A 19,919-nucleotide genomic window follows, 5' to 3' on the forward strand; every position below is an offset into this window, starting at 1 on the left:
GCAAGGTAGCCTTTAACTCCTGAGTAGAAGTAACGATTTTTCTAATGCATTAAGGAAACAAAAGTTAAGACACAAACCAAGTTTTTTTGTGGTTTTAGTCATTAAGCTTTTGTAGGTCTCATCAATCTAAGCAAACAGCACTGCAGGTCTCTGTCTTAATTCAGTGCTAAGATATGCTAAAGTACTACTCTTTGACAAGGAAACCAGAATTAAAGAGACACATGAATCAGTTGTACTGAAGAGTCTTAATGCTGCTGTATGGGTATGTAAGACCTGTGATTGTACAACACTGAATCTCCTTACCTCACTGAGTGCATGTGTCTTTACTGACTACATAATACCAACCATCTGAGTAAAGAATAGAAAAGAGCATCTGGCAGTGACACCACCTACGTGCTACAGTGTTCAGAGTAACAAGTTTTTGTTTGGGACATGGCTGTGGAGACCTGTGTTGATTTTCCTAGTGAGGAATGTTGGTCTGAGTTGTTAGCATGCCTCCCTTGCTCCTGTGTGCAGTTTAGCTGTATTGCCTGTTTTGGGTCGTTGGTATTTTGAGCTAGACCAGGTGAACTGAGAACATTGATTTGTGGTGCTGGAGCCCAGTGAGAACTCTGTTATCTAACAACCTGACTGTGAGAAGTTTGCTATTGAGTACATTCTTGAGATTTCTCTCAGGAGTTTTCTTGCATATTTCGAAACTCTAACTAATTTTTCTGCCTCATGTAGAACAAATAAAAGAAATTATAAAATGACAAAGCATTAGTGCTTTCTGGGGAAATCTCATTTCAGAAGAGCACACCATCTGCAAAATGACACCTACTTTTCATTCTCCTTCAGGAAGCCTCATCTCAATTAACAAAATTAATGGCCTTCATGAGGGTACTTGGAGCAGTGGTTTCAGAGCCACTAGATGCTTTCATCTGATAAACCAGAGAGGAAAAATTATATGTGTAAATGTTAAGATGGGGCTATATTAAATATGTGACAATCTTTAAAATAGTGCTTTTAAAAACCTGTATGTCAGAGTTTGCAAGATGCAATGCAATGCAGTATTTTCATCTCATGAATGCCAGTTAGCCTGTGAGGTGTTGAAAGTGTGTGTCTTCACTAACAGTAACTTTACCATAGCAAAATGTGTAGACCAGAGGCATGTTTTTCAGAATTCCTAGGGGTGAGGACTGCAAATATTAGGTCAAGGGAGGTTCTCCCTTCCTGCAATTCTGCCCACAGATGGAGTATTGTGTCCAATTCTGGGATCCCCAGCTCCAGAAAGGCAGGGAACCACTGGAGAGAGTTCAATGGAGGGCCGCAAGGTTGATTAGAGGACTGCATCATCTCTTACAAGGGGAGGCAGAGAGCCCTGGGATTCTTTAGCCTGGAAAAGAGAAGTCTGAGAGGGGCCTTTATCAATGCTTATCAGTATCAAAAGGATGGAGGTCATGAGGATGAGGCTGGGCTCTTTTCAGTGGTCCTTGGCGATAGGAGAAGGGGTAACAAGTACAAACTAGAACAAGGGAAGTTTCTCTCGAACTTAAGAAAAAAATTCTTTCCTGTGAGGGTGCTGGAGCATTAGAACAGGCTGCTCAGAGAGACAGTGGAGTCTCCTTCTCTGGAGGTTTTCAAAATGCACCTGGACTCATTTCCTGTGTGGCCTGCCTTAGGTGATCCTGCTTTGACAGGGCAGTTGGACTACATGGTCTCCAGAGGTACCTTCCAATTGCTACCATTGTGTGATCCTGTGACTTCTGATGGAAATTTCAATTTCTGGTATTTTACACACGTGTCTAGTTGTGCAGCCATTGAAATGAGAGATCGTCTCTGGAATTCAGTGGGAGCTGGCCCTTGCCCGTGAATGCTTCAAGCATCATGCCATGCAACATTTTGCTAATGAGGGAAAATTCATATAGCTCCATGCTGCTTAGAAAGTTCAGTGGTTTGTGACCTGATAATAACCTAGACTGAGGGAGATGCATGTTGAAATTATTCCTTTGAATGAATTGTCAGAATTCATAATAGCACATATGGCAAAATGTTTGCATCGTGTTTTACTGGTTTGACTTTTTCTTGTATGTTTTCCTAGGCAGCAGTCGCTGATGACGCACGGCGCTAATCAACCACAACAGATCTCATAGTGGTTTAGGGGTACCAGTGGTGAAACTACACAACAGTGTAGTTATAAACATAGTGTTTGAGCAGTGTGAGTCCCTAGCGTGCTGTTTGTGGGGTGACGGTTAGTTCCAGTGGCAGAAGCAACCGGTGTATGAATAAACACAGACCTTTAACTGGACTGAGGACAGCTAATAGGGTTCTGAGACGTCAAGCTGCAGTTTGCTGCTTCTGAAACATCAGAAATTCTTTAATAACTAAAAATTGTTATTTTGTGGGCACCTGTTCAGCTGGACCATGATGAAGAATCAAGTTGCTGTATCTACTTCCAATTTGACTACAAGTGCTCAGGTCAAAGAAGGCAGAAATTGGAAAGATCATTTCAATACTTCCATGTGACTTCTCGGAGGAGTACCAGCAACCCTCCCAGCAGGACTCTGGCCTACATAAAAGGGGAACTTCTCTCCTCTTTCTGTCACATGTTTACAGACTCCTTTTCAGATCTGAGAGCAAGAAATTGTTCCCCCAGTTTCAACCTCCTTTCCTCACTGATTGTTGTTCACATGGAAAAAAAAAGAAAAAAGACAATTTTTGTCAATTCTGCCTCCCATTCTCGCACAGAAAGAAGGAAAAAGAAAAAAGCCACCTTCTGAAGTGTGTTAGGATGCTACTGTGGTTATGTAGAACAATCAATGTGTTATTATGATATGCTAGGGTAGTACATTTTACTAAATAGTATTAAGATGTGCATGCATTTATTTTCTTAGGGGACACAACATCAAGCTGCCACTACTTTCAAAGCTTCCTGTCATGTTCTATGTAATTAAACCTGATGTTTAATCCACTGATTACTCAACCTGTTCCTGCCTGGCACCTGATTTGATGTGCAGCTTTGATCCCAAAACATGGGAAGGGTTTGCCTTTCCTTGGAGCATTGAGTATGGTTCCAAACCAGGGACATATTGTTGGGCAGCTGGATGCTCCTGTGCTCTTGCTATTGCAGGCACCTTCTCAGATATCATCCTGGTGGGTCTATTTCTGTGCTCAGAATTTAACTGAATAATGGATTTAGGTACAAAAAGAAGTTTTGCTTTAGATTATAGTAGCGTAAAAGCAACCTTCTGTCACTGAACCCACAAAAGTAATTCAGCCTGCTTTCTAAGCCCACTCAGGCATTTTTATGTACTTTAATATTTCCAGCATCTTAAAACAATCACAGTTTTCTTACAGTGCATTGAAATTTGGGGGTTTCTGATCCAGTTCTAAAGGCTTTCAGTTCCCTGGAGGGAGCTGGGAGAGGCAAGTGAGTGTGGCGGATGTAATTGCAATGCATGTACTGGTGAGGCAAGTGAGTATTGTTTAGAGCCACCGTGTGGATTTAACATGGCTGCAGGTAGACAGACTCTAAGCCCCAGCTGATCTCTTTCAACATGAATTTCTTATGGTTTTTCTGTGTCTGAATGCTCTGAGCACTACTGCCACAAATGGCAAATACTTTACTGACATCAGAAGTCCTTTGACTCATGTGGGGTTAAAAGAGCTTATACCAGTTGAGACTCTCCCTTCTGAAGTATTCACACATGCATCTTTTCGGGTTCTGACTTTCACATGAAAATACAAGAGTGACTCCAAAGCAGTCAGTCATATTTTGCAGCTGATTTTTCCATATGGCATATTTGTATGTGAGAAAAAGTGACTGCAAGCTGATATTCCTATTATTTCCATCTACTTAAATAAATAATTCAAAGGATATTGGACACTGATATACATGGAGAATTTCAAAATCTTCAGGCTATTGAAGGTGTCCTGGACAACATCTTCTTAGCAATATGGAATACAGATTTTACCACAAATCCTAGGAGCTGTGAAGTCCAACTTGTGGTCTGGTCAGAGATAAAGTAAAGCAGCCCACTTTACTTTGTCTGTTCTGAGTTTTTCAAAGGCTGCTGGTATAAGACAAAGAAAGGTTTTTTTGGTGCATTTGCCAAAGAAACAGCTGAGATTTCACAGCAGACTGCAAGATGCAATAGCCAAGCTAAAAAAAACTAATAAATCTGCTGTTGTTTTTTAGTAGTTAATTGCTTGCAAAATATTACAGTGTTAACATACTTGGAAAAACGGTTTGCAAAAGTAGTAGGCCATTTATATAAGGGCATGGATTTTCTGCAAGTCTAGATTGGTCTGATCTGAGTGGGTTCCAGCAGAGGTGCAAATTCTTGGTTACACCTCTGTTTCAGGTTAGGACATTGGCCAAGCTAACTTGAACTGGACCTTGGACATAAAATATACTTCTCTGTCCGGTTGAAATCTCCCCTGTGAAGCTGACTGATAAAATACATACAGAAATATTAGCCAAGAGAGGACACCATGCGTAGCACCTTGGCCAGGTCGCCTTTTCTGTGTGAACTTGTGCATGCTTCCAACATGTGACACTATCCATCAAATAGATCCTAAAATTGATTTTTCTTGTTAAGCTTGACATACTGTATGCATGGTTTAAGGCAATTTTTGTTTGTTTTTCCCTTTTCTTTTCTTTTCCAGGCAGAGGGTTCCAGGCTCCAGAGAGAACTGAAAGGATATTTAGCAGCCATCAAAGGTGATACATTTTTCAGTCATGATTTCTCATGTACTTCTGACTCCTTGATCCATTTTCAAATTTTTTGCAAGTTTAAAAATCAAATGTAATCTCTTTGGAGAGAGCAGAAGCTCACTGGTCACCACTTAAATATCAGACACTGAAGAAACAGCTGTTAAAATCACACTGGACATTGGTATAGCATGCATGCTCAGCTTAGCACCGTATGTAGCATGTTCTCTTGCTCATGCCTCCTCTTTTGGGAGGAGTTGAAGGCCAAGTGCTAAAGAGAAGATGGTTAAGACTTCGTGACTGACAGAGACAGTAATGGCTTCTTGAGATAAATATATGTGTGTGAGATAAGTGTATATATTAAACCTGGCTCCAGACCGGCAGGGAAAATGTTACAAATGAATATAAACAACTCTGGAAATCACTGTGTCATAATAAAGCATCAGCAGCTGTTGGCAGGTGGGGAAGAAAGCTTTTGGGTGGGAATTGTGAAATGGGGAGCAAAGCAGTAGGTGAATATCTTTCACCACCTATTATTTGCTGGCTGGACAAGGAAAATCCTGTGAAAAACCAGAGATTTTGCCTTGTAGGATTTGTACAATGTCTTCTGTGTGTTAGAGGAAGTTTCAGCATCATCATTTTGTGAGCCCCATTAGACATTGATTTTACTTTCTTATTTTTCAGTCATCCCTTTCCCCACACCTGTTGTCAGGTAGATACTCTGAAGCAGTGTGATAAGGCTGTTTGTTGGCCAGATGGCTTTTCTGTCACATAGGCTGACTGTTTACATGTTGCTTTGATTTCTGCTTTGGTGACAACAATCCCATTCCCCATGTTTCATCTTCTTTCTTTCTCTCTTTCTCTTATTTTCCTATTTCTCTCTGCATTCATGATCCATTTGCTGGGTTACTCTCAAGAAAGCCACTCTTTGTGCCAAGCTTTGTTTTTAACTTGGTGTTAATTTTTTTTTGTTGTGCACATTTTGTTTTTCTGTTCAGCAACTTTGTTTTCTTGCAGCCTTTAAGTCCATATTTGGAAATAATTTGGACTACTTTTCTTACTGAGAATGGAAAGTGTTAACTGACACTTCATTTTCTTCACATCTTAGCCCCCTTGCACCCTATCATAAGCCTTTTAAATATTCTCCAAAGCCAACAAACCACCAAGGCATCCCTGGCAGATATTTTAGCGCAGCTTCTTGCTGTTGGAGTGAGAGGACAGCCAGAGACAGTAGTCCACAATATACAGCTCTGGCTGGGCTATCCCCAAACCTCAGTGGCTCAGCAGTGTCAAAGATCTTTCCAGATTTTAGATGTCATAGGCAGATCCAGGAACTTCTGCATTTTATTTGTTGGGTTTTTTTTGGTGTGTGGGTTTTTGTTTTTGTTTTTTGAGGGATAAGGAAAAATCATTAAAAGTCTTTGGGGTAGCTGTGCATGTAAGCATGGAAACTGACTTATTTAGGCACTGGATTGGGATTTCTGCATCCAAGAGTTGTGAGCCCTGGAGGCACACTGCCGTCAGTGGCTCATTTTGCAGGAAAAAAGATCATATAATAAAAATCCATCATATAATTGGAAAATAACGCACTTGGCATCCTTTTACAGGCGAGAAAGCAGTACATTTCAAAGAGCTTCAGGAATTAGCACAATAGCTGACTTTAAAAGCATTTTGTGAAGCTGGTATGTTGTAAACAGTAATGTTTCATTTTGCTGCATGACTTTTGAGTGACTGGATATTGCCAGTCCAAGATCTAGGTGAAATTTAAACAAGGAATGGTCAGTTGAACCTTCTCATGGCTCTCTAACCCTTCGTTTTAATATTCTTGACAGTTTGGGGTTTAGTATCACATATTCTCAAAAAGCTTTTGCTGTATTCAGATTCCTCTAACTCTGAGATGCTTATTAGTCTTATCTGGATCTTGATCTTTACTGCTGGTTACTAAGAGACTCAGAGGAACTATGCCATAAAGCTATTGAACTTGTGAATGGGTTGTATGGGCTGTTTTATTTCACCTGGGAGGTAGTTTAGAATCTGCTATGTATCAGTGGTGTTTGTACTGATGAGACTGTACAATCCCCCATACCTCCCATCACCTCATGCCTCAGTCTTCTGTCTCTTCCAGTCTCTTTGCAAACAAGTGGCAGGGTTCTCTACTTCATGGTATTATTTTAGTTTTTTCAAGCTTTTCAGAGCTTTAGGTGATTTGAACAGGTTTATTGGCCAGCTGTTAAAGAAACCCCGTATCAACCTCCCATTCTCTCCCCTGAGCTCTTTACAAGTAGCAGTGCAGATGGAGAGACATAAACCTGGCTCTGCATATAGGTGACAAGATGACAGAGGTAAAAAGGAATCTTGCATCAAGAAAAAGAAGCACCATACTTTTTAGGTGGCTTAATGTAGTGAGCAATAGTAACTAGGGAAGGGGAAGGTTTGGAAGTCAGCAAGCAGTTTTGCTGCCCAGTTGTAAGTCTAGGGCTGACAGAACTACACATATCCTTCAGATACATAAGTCTTAAAATCAATCATGTAATTTCAAAGCAGTAAAACTATTCATCATCTTTCTGTAAAATTTAGTAATGATTTATGAAACAACTGTTTTGCTCTAGTGGAAATTCTAATGAGTAACCAACAATAACAGCTACAACCCTCACGGCAGGATAGGTCTTTTCCCTGGAGAACTACGACTGCAGCTCTCTACCCTGCTCAAATAATTTAATATTAAGAACCAGAGCAAGTCTGCTGGGGAGTGAAGAAACTCCTCGGTATATGAATCCTGTGGCCAAAGTGGAGTCTCAGGCCAGTCTCAAGTCTCCATGGGAGTACATTGGAGGTGTAGGGTGCTTAATGGGAATGTCACTGCATCTCCAGCCTCAGGATCTCTACCATGTGGCAGCCTCTAGAAGTCCCTTGGGATTCCAGGGACAGAGGCTGTTTCCAGTAGAAAGAGGGATGATTGCATTTGAAAGCCTCAGACATCAGTAACTGGATTATTTAGCATCATTTTTCCTAAGTGATTCAATTATTTTGGCATTTCTAGTTATTAAACAAGTGACCCAATTGCTAAGAAGAAGTGGTATTAAATGAAACAATTTATATTAAATATGAATTTCTAACTGTTCATCAGCAGTCAAAATTCTTCTTACATTTTTTTAGTACTTTCAGTACTTGCTCTAAATAATTGATCTTTCTCAGTGATAGCAGTTAAAAACAGCAGAGAGGGACAGCCTGCAGTCCATGGCTGAGACACTAATCCTCTTAACTTTAGTGCTGAATAATGCATAAAAGGCATCAGTGGGTAAGAAATAATTCTCAGTGAAAACCAGCCAAATAAAAAAAAAAGTTTATGCCCACATGGATGAAAAAGAGCAGGAAGCCACTGGACTAGTATTTACCTACACACTCCTGTGTTGGTGGTATTGCAGTACAGATGCTGTAGGAGGGGAGTAGGATGGAAATTTCAGGCTGAAGCTTCTGACTAAAGGAACCAAGTACTGTGATGCCCACTTGCCTCATGCTACAGTTGGGTTTGATTGATGGCTTTTACAAGAATGTGGTAGAATGAAGGATTACCAGACTCTTAGAACTGAAAGTTTGTGCAACTCTGTTATGACTCAAGCATGGGATATTAAGTGTCTTTTACTTATCTCATAAGTAAATATATGCCTGAGTGCTGTAGTACTTAAAAACTGAAGTCTGTGTAGGCAGAGGTGCTCTCCCCAAGCCTGGTCTGTGGTCTTGCAAGCTGCAGGAGGTCTGCTGTGCTGGCCTGCCTGCCATAGGAGTGGGTGTATGTGTGTAATGGGTTGGGGCAGACCCCCTCCCCACCACGCGCAGAAATAACGACTCAGACAAACAGATTGCAAAAGTGATGGAAAGTTTAAATAGAACAGTGAGTGCGTGCAGAAAAAAACTAGAAATACAGTGACAAGAGAGAGACCCCAAAACAGACCCAGAGAGATCCCATCCCCACCTGGGGGTGCACCCAAACCCCCAGGGCTCCTCCTTCCCCCCCCCAGTGCTAGGCTAGTCTCAGCTGGCCAGATCTGAGACTGCCCATCCCCCCGTGGCCTTGGGCCTAGCCAGGCCCATGGCCGGGAGATCTCTCCCCCAGTTACCGGGTGGCGAGGAGGAAGGAAAGAGGAAGTGCCAGACCCCGCCGTGAGACTTAGAGTGGTGCAAGGGATCATGGTAGGAAATAACCTAATTTCCTGTGTCCACCCACTGGGCTGGACTTCTGGACACAGGAAACACCCCTGTAGCAGAGGGCACCCAGCCCAAACTACGGCAATGTGGCAGGTTTAGCACACAGCCTGCTTAAGGGCAGAAGTTTAGGTATCAGAAAGGATGAAGCATGAGCACATGCACAAACATTCCTGATCTGTATGCTCACCCTGAGTAGACAGAAGCAGCCTTCTTAAACATGGCAATACAGTGCTTAAGGTTCTGCCTTACCTCCTGACTTTATTAATTTGCAGTGCCATTAAAGACATTAAATGAGTCCTGCCTGTATTTTGCTGTAATCTAGCATATTCTAGGCAAAAATAATCCAGCCCACTTTTGTTTGAGAACCCTTTCTTACCTGGTGATACACCATCCAAAGCATTAAGCATGAAGGAGAAAAGGAAGAAATGAAGTTCTTGTGCTACACCAATTCTCTGAGCTGAACTCTGTCATTAAAAAGCACCCCCAAGACAATTCCTGAATTGCTCAGAAATTCTGTTCTGGCTCAGCACCTGCTGATTTAAGGGTGATTGGATATACCTTCTGAACACCAGAATTTCCTCTGTACTTATTCTCCACCTTTCCTACAGCATTCTCTGCCTTGTACCCTATGTCTGAGAACATCCATCTACTTGCAGCTTTTTCAGTACCTTTTCCCCCCTATCCTACCCATTTCATAGACCACCATTTTTATATTAAGAAGTGTGCATTACTGCACTTATTTTCCTGTCATATCTTGAGTTTTGGAGTGCATGGTGGAATAGTTACTGACTACATCAGATCTGCTCCTCTAGACATACAAGTTTCACATGAATTTTCCTCATCCACTACTGAACATTTCTTTGTGCAGAAAACCAAAACATCTACATAATTCCTAAATTCAACCACTGAACAATTAAATCTGATGATCACACTAGAGATATTTTCAAGACAGCACAGATGTATTGCAGAAAACAGACTTGGGCTGAAGAAAAGAAAAAAAAAGTAAATTTCTACTTTTCCATTGAAAAAGGTAATACTAGGTGAAACCATTTGCAGTGTTAGAATAGAATAGAATAGAATAGAATAGAATAGAATAGAATAGAATAGAATAGACCAGACCGGAAGAGACCTTCAAGATCATGTGTTGTTCAGATCTTGCAGTAAAATTGTCATTTAAAAATTACTGATTCAGAAAGGACTTCTAGCATGTTAGATGAGACCAGTTTGGTTTCACAGGATTCAGAATGCTATTCAACATCTAATGTATTGGTGCTGCATCAAAATGGAAAGACAATCCCCAGTGTCTTCACTGAGGACGGCAGTTTATCCATTGGAGTTGAACTGATTTCCCTGAAGACAGATTTAAGGTGTTTCTCATAATATCATGAAAGTTACTTTACATTTAAGCCATCTCCTCTGTGTATTGCAGAGTGGCAACCATCAGTAGTCCCTGTTCTTCTTTCATCTGTGGTAGGAAGACCACATAATGCAGTTTGGCTTAGCATACTCCTCTGTAGACATACCCTGTTGTAAGCATAAATAAGGACTGGGCTCAACATGCTTCTAAGCCTGCTGGGTGAACATACAAGATAAACCTGAATCCATTATGACACTCCTCTCAAGTTCAGGGATCTCTTTTTATTAGGTAGTGTGTCCTCTCTTGCCGGTCCTTTTCTTCATTATGAACATACATTTAGGTTGCCATCGTTATCATGGGCACAAGAATAACAAATTCAACCACTTTCACTCTACATGCAAAAGCTCGTGAGACTTAAATATCTTTGAAAGCAAAGAAACAGAGAAATCCTGAGACATGTTCTACCTGTGTGTAACCTCTCTCATTCTGCAGAGCAATTCCTGTTTTTCTCAGATCTCTTCTAGCTTTTCTCCTAACTCCATTTTTATAGCCAGCAATTTCCTTAAATCTCTGCCACTTTGTGCCCTGGAAACATCCCTTCTTCCATACAGGCTGGCACGGTACTCACCATGGTACAGGCAAAGCAGGAAACTGTTCAGTAGGATGGAAGAGCTGAGACTAACCATGGGCAGGTTGCTATGTGATTGTCTTTTCAGCGATAGTCTTTCAACTGGGTTTTACACATGTTTAGTGGACAGAACCACCCTCTGACTTGTTATTCATGTTCATGTATGTTTAGTTCAGAGTAGAAACTTGAATCCCAAATCTGATAGAAACTTTTTTTCCCCTGCATATAAATATGGGTTAATCCTTCTATGAGGGACATTTCTTGTTTACCTGGGGGAACTGGGGTGAAAATAAGGCTTTTATTTCAGCTCCTGAAAATTATATTCTAAACATGCCAGAGGGAGTAGTACAGTGGGTACATGTGGGTCAAAACAAAGATACTTAGCAACTCTTTCTTGTAGCTTGCAGTTATATGTTCCTCCTTCTGTCTAATTACAGGGATGCAAGATGCCTCAAAGAAGCTGACAGAGTCTCTTCATGAGGTGTACGAGCCAGACTGGTATGGGCGAGAAGATGTGAAAATGATTGGAGAGGTGAGATGCATGGAAAGGGGAAAAACAGTATTTTGGCTGCAAATGGATTTATCTGAGCTGTAGAGGAGAAGTGTACATACAAAACTTACCCATCGAAACGATGGGTCCTGTGCAATGCTCTTCCTGCTGACCAGATACTACATTTGCAGTGTCTATTGTACAAACCAGCTGATACAAGCTCCTAGAGAGATCAACATCAGTGTGAGCAGATTTGGCCCACATGACTGACAAGTTTTTACAGGGTATCTTACACCAGGTTTGTAGTCAGGATTCTTAGTTCTGTTTAAAATTATCAAAACTGCTTATCCTTGTAAGCTGTGTAACAACTCTTGAGGCAGTACCACCAAACAAGATATCTGAAGGATGCTCCCTACTCTGACAGGAATCTGGAATTTAAGGGCAGATTAGGTTGCCTTTTTAGCTTCCTGTAGTGATTAGAGGAGAATGGGCTTTTCTAAAGGACACTGCAGGAATTTGACTTTGAGGTGCTCTGAATTGCCTCCTTAGCTTTAATTCTTGGGGAAGTCTGACAGCAAATGTGCTGGCAGTGACAAAAAAGTACAAACTGTCATCAGTGCAGCTTTTAACCACCTGGCATGAAGTTTGCAAGGGCTCCTGGATAATATAATTAACAAGAAACGGGGAGATGGAGCAGCCTTCCAAAATCTGCATAATGATGTGGTAGCAATAGAGAAGAAAAGCATCTGCCCTTCTTTGCTGCTGAGGACATGATGTGGTTTTAAATTTAAAAGCATATAACTTCCAAACTGACTTAAGACCATACCATTTATACTGCTGTACATCAAACACATGGAAGATCTCTTTCTTCATCTTGCTCTAATGCCTCATCTTGTATCTGTAGACCATTAGATTTTTACACTCAGAAATTTGTAATTCTGTGTGAAAGGACCAAAATTTGGCTCTTAATCTTTATGAACTATAGAGGTAACTGTTAGATATGTCTTCTTAGTGTGGGCAATATTACAAAATCTCTGGTCCTGATTTTTTCCCTATATAATCACCAATTTATATTTATGTATCTCTCACCATAGAGCATAAAAGAATGATGTGTTTATGCAGTCCAGGATATAAAGGATCATTTTGTATAAATGACTTTATTCTGTATGGTAGGAAAGATGATGACTTCAGCAATGTTTTTTGAGCCCATGCCCATTAGGTTTGAGAAAACCTCTGTGATTTTAGCTTGTCCGGTATATGGATCTGCAAATGCACAAGACTGGCAGTTGCTTGCTACAGTCTAATGTCATGCTGTGCTGTAGACCACTGTGATCAAATACTGTGTTAATAAATGAGATATATCTATGATTAATAGATTGTAATAATTCATTAGGGACTCTGTTAGTGTAGGAAATGAATGAATTGAATGTCGGCATCACACAGCATTTATAATATGCCCTGTAGCAGCTGATGAAAAAATAAACACTAGGGAATAGCTTTCTGGAGGATAAGAGCCCTGCGGAGCAGTGCTCTCCCCTTTTAGCCTCCCTCCCATCAAAGGAGGGAGTTCAGTGATTTTAGAAATGTGCAAACAAAAGGGGGATCAGGATGTTTAACACTAATGACTTGTTTAGTTGGGAGCCAGGGACCTTGAGCACTACTTCTCTATACAACAGGCTTTGCTTCTGGCAAGGAGTCTGACCCAGCTCCCCATGGGGTCCTTGTCACACTAGCTGCATTAACATGTTCTTAAAAACTAGAAAACTGCAAGAGGTATTCCTTGTTGACCCCACAGCACCAAAGGGACTGGGGAAAAGCACTGTAGCTTCAGGGTAGCAGGGAGAGCTTTATTTTGCCTGTGGATGTTGGCATGTTTCATATCTGGCATCTCAGTTCTACAGCAGTGCGAGCCTTATCTGCCTCAGCCATTTCACAAAATGTACCTCAATGGCACAACTTGATGGGATGAAAAGACCTTTCTTAGAAAGGGTCTGCATAGCTTCTATTTTTAAAACTGACCAGGCAAAGCTAAGCTTAAAAATCCTTGAATTGATGGGAAACCCACTTTGTGGTTTCCTTTATTTTATTTATTCTTCCATTTTCACTTGTACTTTTATATTCCGTAAGGAAGGCTTATCATCAATGAATATGCTTAGGCATAAGAACTAGGGTAGCTTCAAATTCCACACTGTTGACCCTCTGGGACCTGAAACCCTGAGGGAATGGAATGGAATGGAATGGAATGGAATGGAATGGAATGGAATGGAATGGAATGGAATGGAATGGAATGGAATGGAATGGAATAGAAGAATAGAATAGAATAGAATAGAATAGAATAGAATAGAATAGAATAGAATAGAATAGAATAGAATAGAATAGAATAGAATAGAATAGAATAGAATAGAATAGAATTAACCAGGTTGGACCTTTGAGATCATCGAGTCCAGCCTATCATCCAACACTATCTAATCAACTAAACCACAGCACAAAGCGAAGACCTTGAATCCATGGTATCCTGATTTTCACATGGCAGTAACTATTTGAAAGAATGAAAACATAAACTACATATTAAGCTACATCTCTGCATTTTCATTTTTATTCTTTCATTCCTTTTCATTCCTGTAATGAATCCACTCTGATTTGTCACCACAAAGAACATTTTTTAAACTTCAGAAAGATTGATCTTTGCCAATCACATTTGTATTTTTCCTAGATTTGGGGTGGAATTAAATGACTAAACACAGTTTTCTCTTTTCTGCCTTTACAGAAATGTGATGAACTTTGGGAAGACTTCCATCAAAAACTGGTGGATGGGTCATTGTTGACCTTGGATACATATCTAGGACAGTTTCCTGATATCAAAGTACAGTAATGATTTCCTATAAGGGACAATTTGTAGAATTCCTTTTGAGTCCTCAAATCTATAGAAAGTGAGATTACAAGCAAAGAAAAATTAAAAAAGAATAAAATGGGGGGAAGTGAAAGTCTTCTGCAAAGCAAAAGTTGTTGTTCTGTAAGTAAACACCTGGACATTAGGCTGCACTGATTTTGCAAGTGAACAAAAGTATTTTTCATGTGGTAACAATTGGAAGGAAGTTAACATTTGTGGATAACCAATTTATGTTTTGTCCTGCTCCTCTTTTGTTTTATAATGGGATAATTCTTATTGACTTCAGGGATGCATTAAGCTCTTCAGCTGTTGGGATACCAGGCAAACTACACCACAAAAAATAGACCTTTTGTTATTGGCTAGATGCACCTGTGGGTACCTAAATATATTCCTTCCAGCTATGCCATGGTTCTTGTCTCTTAATTAGTTACAAAAAAAGATTCTGTAATACACATCAGGAGAGACTATTATGCAGATTCTAGCCTCTGCCAGATGCCTATCTGGTTTACAGTCCAGGTGTACAGTCCAGGTGTACAGTCCAGGGAGCTGGTTGCTGAATGAAATGTGGGGACATAAAGAATCATTACAGGCAGGAGGTAGATATTGTTATATTTGAACAAGATTTCATGGACACGGCTGGAAATTCTTTGTCATGGTTTATAGCTGAGTAGGTATCACACAGTCATCCCCTTCGTCTTTTACAGTAAGGACTAAAGAAAAAAATAACAAAAATATCCCTACATTACTGGCATTCAATCTCAAACTTGCTTTAAATCAAACTGGCCTCTGAGCATATGGAATTTGCTTATAGCATAAACCTTTTTTAAAGTCAGTATATGCCAAAGGACTTTAGTTTAGCTTTTAGGGAATTACAGCAGATGAACTAGAATTCCTATTGTGTGTTGAACTCCAGTTTCCTTATTCATATGTCAGAGTGCCATTTTTTCAACTCCAGAAAACAATTATGTGCATTAATTATTAAATTTGCACCACTGTATATAAGGGGAAATGTTGTTGCTACCATTAATTTGACAGATTCACTTATTCTGTAGACTTGCCTAGCACTGATATCTCACTTTTAAGGCCTGTAAGACCCACACACACAAAAAGGCATTACAAATCACCAGTAAATAGATTCCTTCTTTAAAATCAGGTGATTCATTTGTCTCTTTTGCCCTGTCCGTGTTCCTGCATGATATAGTAATTAAGATATCAAAAACAGATATGGGAGAATGAAAGTATGTGCAAAACATAAATGACAACATAGGTAAAAGAGCTTTTTTAAAAGTGCTATTTGTGCTGATTTTCATTTCTGCCCTTGTACAGACTCGCATTGCAAAACGAAGCAGAAAGCTAGTGGACTACGACAGCGCAAGGCATCATCTAGAAGCCCTGCAGAGCTCAAAAAGAAAAGATGAAGGCAGAATTACCAAGGTATCTCAATCAGAAGGATGATGGGAGAAGATTTAGGGAGCTCAAGTGGCATTTGTTTCTGTGCAAAGACAGGGCATCCCTCTCAGAAATGAAAATAATTGTATTCTTAAGCATATATATGTATTGAGGGAGTTTGTGCATGTGGAGGGCACACTCAGCCCTGTCTCAGGAAAGTGTCCTGCTTGAACCCTGACTGTCTCTCATAAAGAGACAGAGGCGACAGCAAGTCTTGTCTTGGCCTCTGTGGTTGGGCCTGAGTCACATCTCTCATTAATAGAAATTGTAAGACTCACAAAAGTTAATGCACAAAAGTAGTTTTGGTAGGTTTTCACTATGTTGAACTAATGGCAGAAGTCACTTTGTTTCATTTTGGTTTAGGCAGAAGAAGAATTTCAAAAAGCACAGAAAGTGTTTGAAGAGTTTAACACTGATTTGCAAGAAGAGTTGCCATCTCTGTGGTCACGGTAAGCTAACGCAGATGTTGTCTAGAAGGCCTAAAGGGAGAGTAAGGAAAGAGAACCAATTTATTTTAATGAGCTTAGAGAAGATCTCATCTATTATCTTTCTGTAATAATAAAAGGGGAAATATTTGCAAATGATCTAAAATTAGGCTTATTTCTTTTGGCCTATCTTGACACTTAAGATTCAATTTCGTGTTTGCATTCTGAGGTGCAAAATCATCTCCATTTTATGGGTAAAGAGCTGTGTCAGAGCACAGAATACCAGCTCATGACTATGGCCCACTGCTTCTGTGCTGTTTCTCAGACACTTTGGTGGTGGATATATGATCCTTTCAATAACAAAAAGGGCACTTATTATTTAAAAAGATCAAATGCCAAAAATAACTGCATGAAGTAGCCATATGCTTTTCTAGATTTGCAATGGGTTCAATTATAGGTGAATTTTCTGGTAAAGGTGTTGAAACAAAGAACCTTACTTTCCTGTAAAGATTCTATGGCAGTTGTTTAACCAAGTTCCTGAAAGGTACCACAGGAGCAGTAGAAGAAGGGGGGAAAAAACATTATAGCTACATCAGAATACACATTTCGTAGTTTTACACTGTTTGCAATGAAAAAGCATTTGATGGCATGGATAATTCATTTGAGATGTTTAATCATTAATTGTGTTTATACAGAAAATGCAGTCAAAATGAATGGGAGAACAAAAGCAGTAGAAAAATAGGCATCTCATTAGTGTGCTGGGTTCTTGAACAAATGACAGTCTGGCATGGAAATATGTTGTGAGCAGTGAAGAATCCTTTGTATTCTCTGCCTTCTAGATTAATTCTTGTTAAATTTCAGATCAACAGAAGGCTTTCCTGCTATGTTTCTGACTTTCAGTTGAAAAGCACTTCAAGACTTTTTTTTGGTTTTTTTATGGGTTTACTGCATTTAAATGATTTAGAGTAAGGACCCTTTTATTTCAATATGTGTGTTGCCCAGAAACTAGTCTCAAGGAAAAATAGGCTTCAATTCAGGCAACAGGCATAATTTAGAAACCAATTGCTTTCAGAATCCCTTTTTTTATTTTTAGTTATTGTAACTCTCCAGGAAGAAAATTATACATGGGATTGATATTTTATAGGCTTATTCTTATGCCCAAGATTATTTTTGTGAATAGAAATTTGGAAAAATGACACGTGAAAGTTTTAAATATAAAAAAGAATAATTCTAAATCTAAAACTCCCATCTTCTAATTTCAATGCATTCAAGAGGTATGTGAGCATCTCAAGCAAGAAGATTTTTTGACTGCATTTGTAAAAATGTCTCATCTATATCGTGCCACACTCCTGCCAATACTATCAAGTCTCTTCCTTCTCTAAAACAAGCTGAAGTCCCCCACTGTGGAGGAGTCTCGATTCACTCTGTGCTGTGTGACATATGATGGTTCTCAGCACAAGCAGAAATAATAATGAATAAAATAGTCTAAAATTTGCCATTCAATCCAGTTTTTTGCTTTCCTGAGAATAATAGTTAAAAATGCTGCTTGTAGTTTGGGGGGAAAATACAATAAATTTGCTGTTGTGGGCCCCCCACCTCTATCATTTATTATCTTTTTCCTTTCTTTGTGCCATCCTCTGTAGACGAGTTGGCTTCTACGTGAACACCTTCAAAAATGTGTCCAGCCTCGAAGCCAAGTTTCACAAGGAAATAGCTCTAGTGAGTACAAAATGAATATCTCATGTATAATGGATTATGTGATATGTGTAGCAGCAGGCAAGTGTCTTACAATGCAGCAGTAAAGATCTAGCAGAGGAACATAGGAGAATTTGCCCTAGATCCAGACTTCTAGTATAGCGTTTGTGTTCATTTCTATTTGCCATTTCTGTACTCTCCTCAAGGAAAGGGCAGCCAGTTCATTTTTGGACTACAGAGCGTTATCAGTTGTTGCACTAAATTCAGTTTCTATTTTCATAGCTTCTCCATTCTGTTTATCATACTGTTGCCTTCAGTGTTTTGTTTTTTTCCATATCCAATTGCGAAGCATCTCATTGCTTTAATCAGTGCAAGAAAAACACATCAAGCATTCCTTTCAAGACTGCTATATACGCTGCTAGCTGTATGACATTCTGTCTGAGATGGTTAGGCAGATAGAATCATTTCAGTGAAGCTCTTTTGCTGAATGGTAGTGTATTATCTACAGTAACCTACTTAGAGAAAACAAAATTGTTTGGAAAACTCACCTGAAAGAAGCCCCAGATAAATCTGGGTTAGATTTTTGAGGGGAAAGCATGAATCTCCTCAGCTACTCCAGTTGCTTTAAGCTTTAGATTATCTCCTTCATCACAGATCAGGCAGCAGCTAGTTACACTTGTGAATTTGCTCTCTGAACATCATCTTAAGGTTTTGAGGAACTGCTGTTGTCTTTGATTCTGTGGATTTTGATGGGTTTCCATTTGAACTTTTCATATGCATGGCACTAAGTATTTATGGAAGAATCTAGATGCCAGTTTAAAGTTAGAGTATATGTTATCAGTTCTCAGACCAGATTTGTCACCTGTCTTTTCAATCATGGATATAGAGCTTTATAATGGAATGAAGCTGGAGGTGGGGAGATTCAGGCTGGACGTGAGGAGGTCCCTTCCAACCCTGACTGATACTATGATACTATGATATAAACTCAGGCAAGTCTTTTGTTTCCTCAGCTATGTCACAAACTATACGAAGTCATGACAAAGCTGGGAGATCAGCATGCAGACAAGGCCTTCACCATTCAAGGGGCACCAAGGTGAATTCACTGCTTTTATTAATGAATTGCATTGCAGTAGCCTTTGTGGGTTTCAACATATGTACCTATCACTTACACCATGTGAAGTGATTGCTGCATAACATGGTCCACTGGGTGTGTTCATTCAAGATGGTAGATAAGGTATCTTGGACGAAGTTCTTCTCAACATGACTGAAGGCAGAAATCTTCCTTCATCAGACACTTATTTTTCCTTTAAAAAATAACAGAGAATAAATTCCAGACTCATGGCTGCTACATTGTAGGGTTGTTACCCCTGTTTGCATCAGCTAAGATTATACGTCTTTTATTCTTAGATTCATTTACAGCAGTGATGCTAACTCTCATAAATTTGTTTAAAGCCTTGAAATATTTAGATGGGTTTTTAGCTCCCAAAGGCATGTGAATAGGTGAGAATCCCAGCCTTTGTAATTCAGTTTCTGTCTCTTCTATTTGTGGGGAAAACTCAAGAAATGTCATCTGAGAGGGCATTGTAAAAGCTGAAAAGCTAAGGAAAATGAATGTTGCAAACTATTGTGTTTTTCATGACTTTCAAAAGAAATCTTGCCTTAAAAGAAAAAAGAAAAAAACGTTAAAATCAGATGGTGGTTTTCTAAGGTCAGTGAATGCAGTGCAGTATTTCTGTTTTGTTTCTGATTTTTTTCTGCCATAATTTGATCTCTCTGTGCTTTAATAATGATAAACAGAAGAGGGTGGAAATCTAAAACAGTTAGACTGCTTATTATATTTAGAGTGAATTTCCAGCCAATCCAAGCTCGTGAGGAGCAATCAGAACAATGTTGTAGATACTGCAAATTTGCCCTTAAGCTGGACTCAGAGTGGAAGCATTTAAGAGTGACCAAACAATGTAACATCTGCACACGCTTGTTCCCACTGAATTTCTCATTACATGTATGAGAAAAAAAAATAATCAATGATTGTTATTGCTGCAAATGAGTAGACAGAGGTTATTGTAATGTCATATTCTTAGCTTGT

At 39.6% G+C, this 19,919-nt stretch overlaps 1 protein-coding gene across 5 annotated transcripts in view; it reads left to right on the forward strand.

The window, feature by feature from the left end:
- The window catches only part of AMPH (amphiphysin), a 120,201-nt gene that overhangs the window by 62,769 nt on the left and 37,513 nt on the right, over window positions 1–19,919 (forward strand). For all 5 annotated transcript variants that reach the window (XM_068156863.1, XM_068156864.1, XM_068156865.1 and 2 more), the window contains exons 3-9: window positions 4,648–4,702; window positions 11,322–11,416; window positions 14,142–14,237; window positions 15,591–15,698; window positions 16,077–16,162; window positions 17,782–17,857; window positions 18,844–18,926. In XM_068156863.1, coding sequence (XP_068012964.1) covers window positions 4,648–4,702; window positions 11,322–11,416; window positions 14,142–14,237; window positions 15,591–15,698; window positions 16,077–16,162; window positions 17,782–17,857; window positions 18,844–18,926 — 599 coding nt within the window. The remainder of the gene's footprint in view (window positions 1–4,647; window positions 4,703–11,321; window positions 11,417–14,141; window positions 14,238–15,590; window positions 15,699–16,076; window positions 16,163–17,781; window positions 17,858–18,843; window positions 18,927–19,919) is intronic.

Source organism: Melanerpes formicivorus, unplaced genomic scaffold (genome assembly GCF_026170545.1).
Source record: "Melanerpes formicivorus ecotype bairdi unplaced genomic scaffold, bMelFor1.0.p_v2 SCAF_35, whole genome shotgun sequence".
In the NCBI taxonomy this organism is placed as follows: Eukaryota; Metazoa; Chordata; class Aves; order Piciformes; family Picidae; genus Melanerpes; species Melanerpes formicivorus.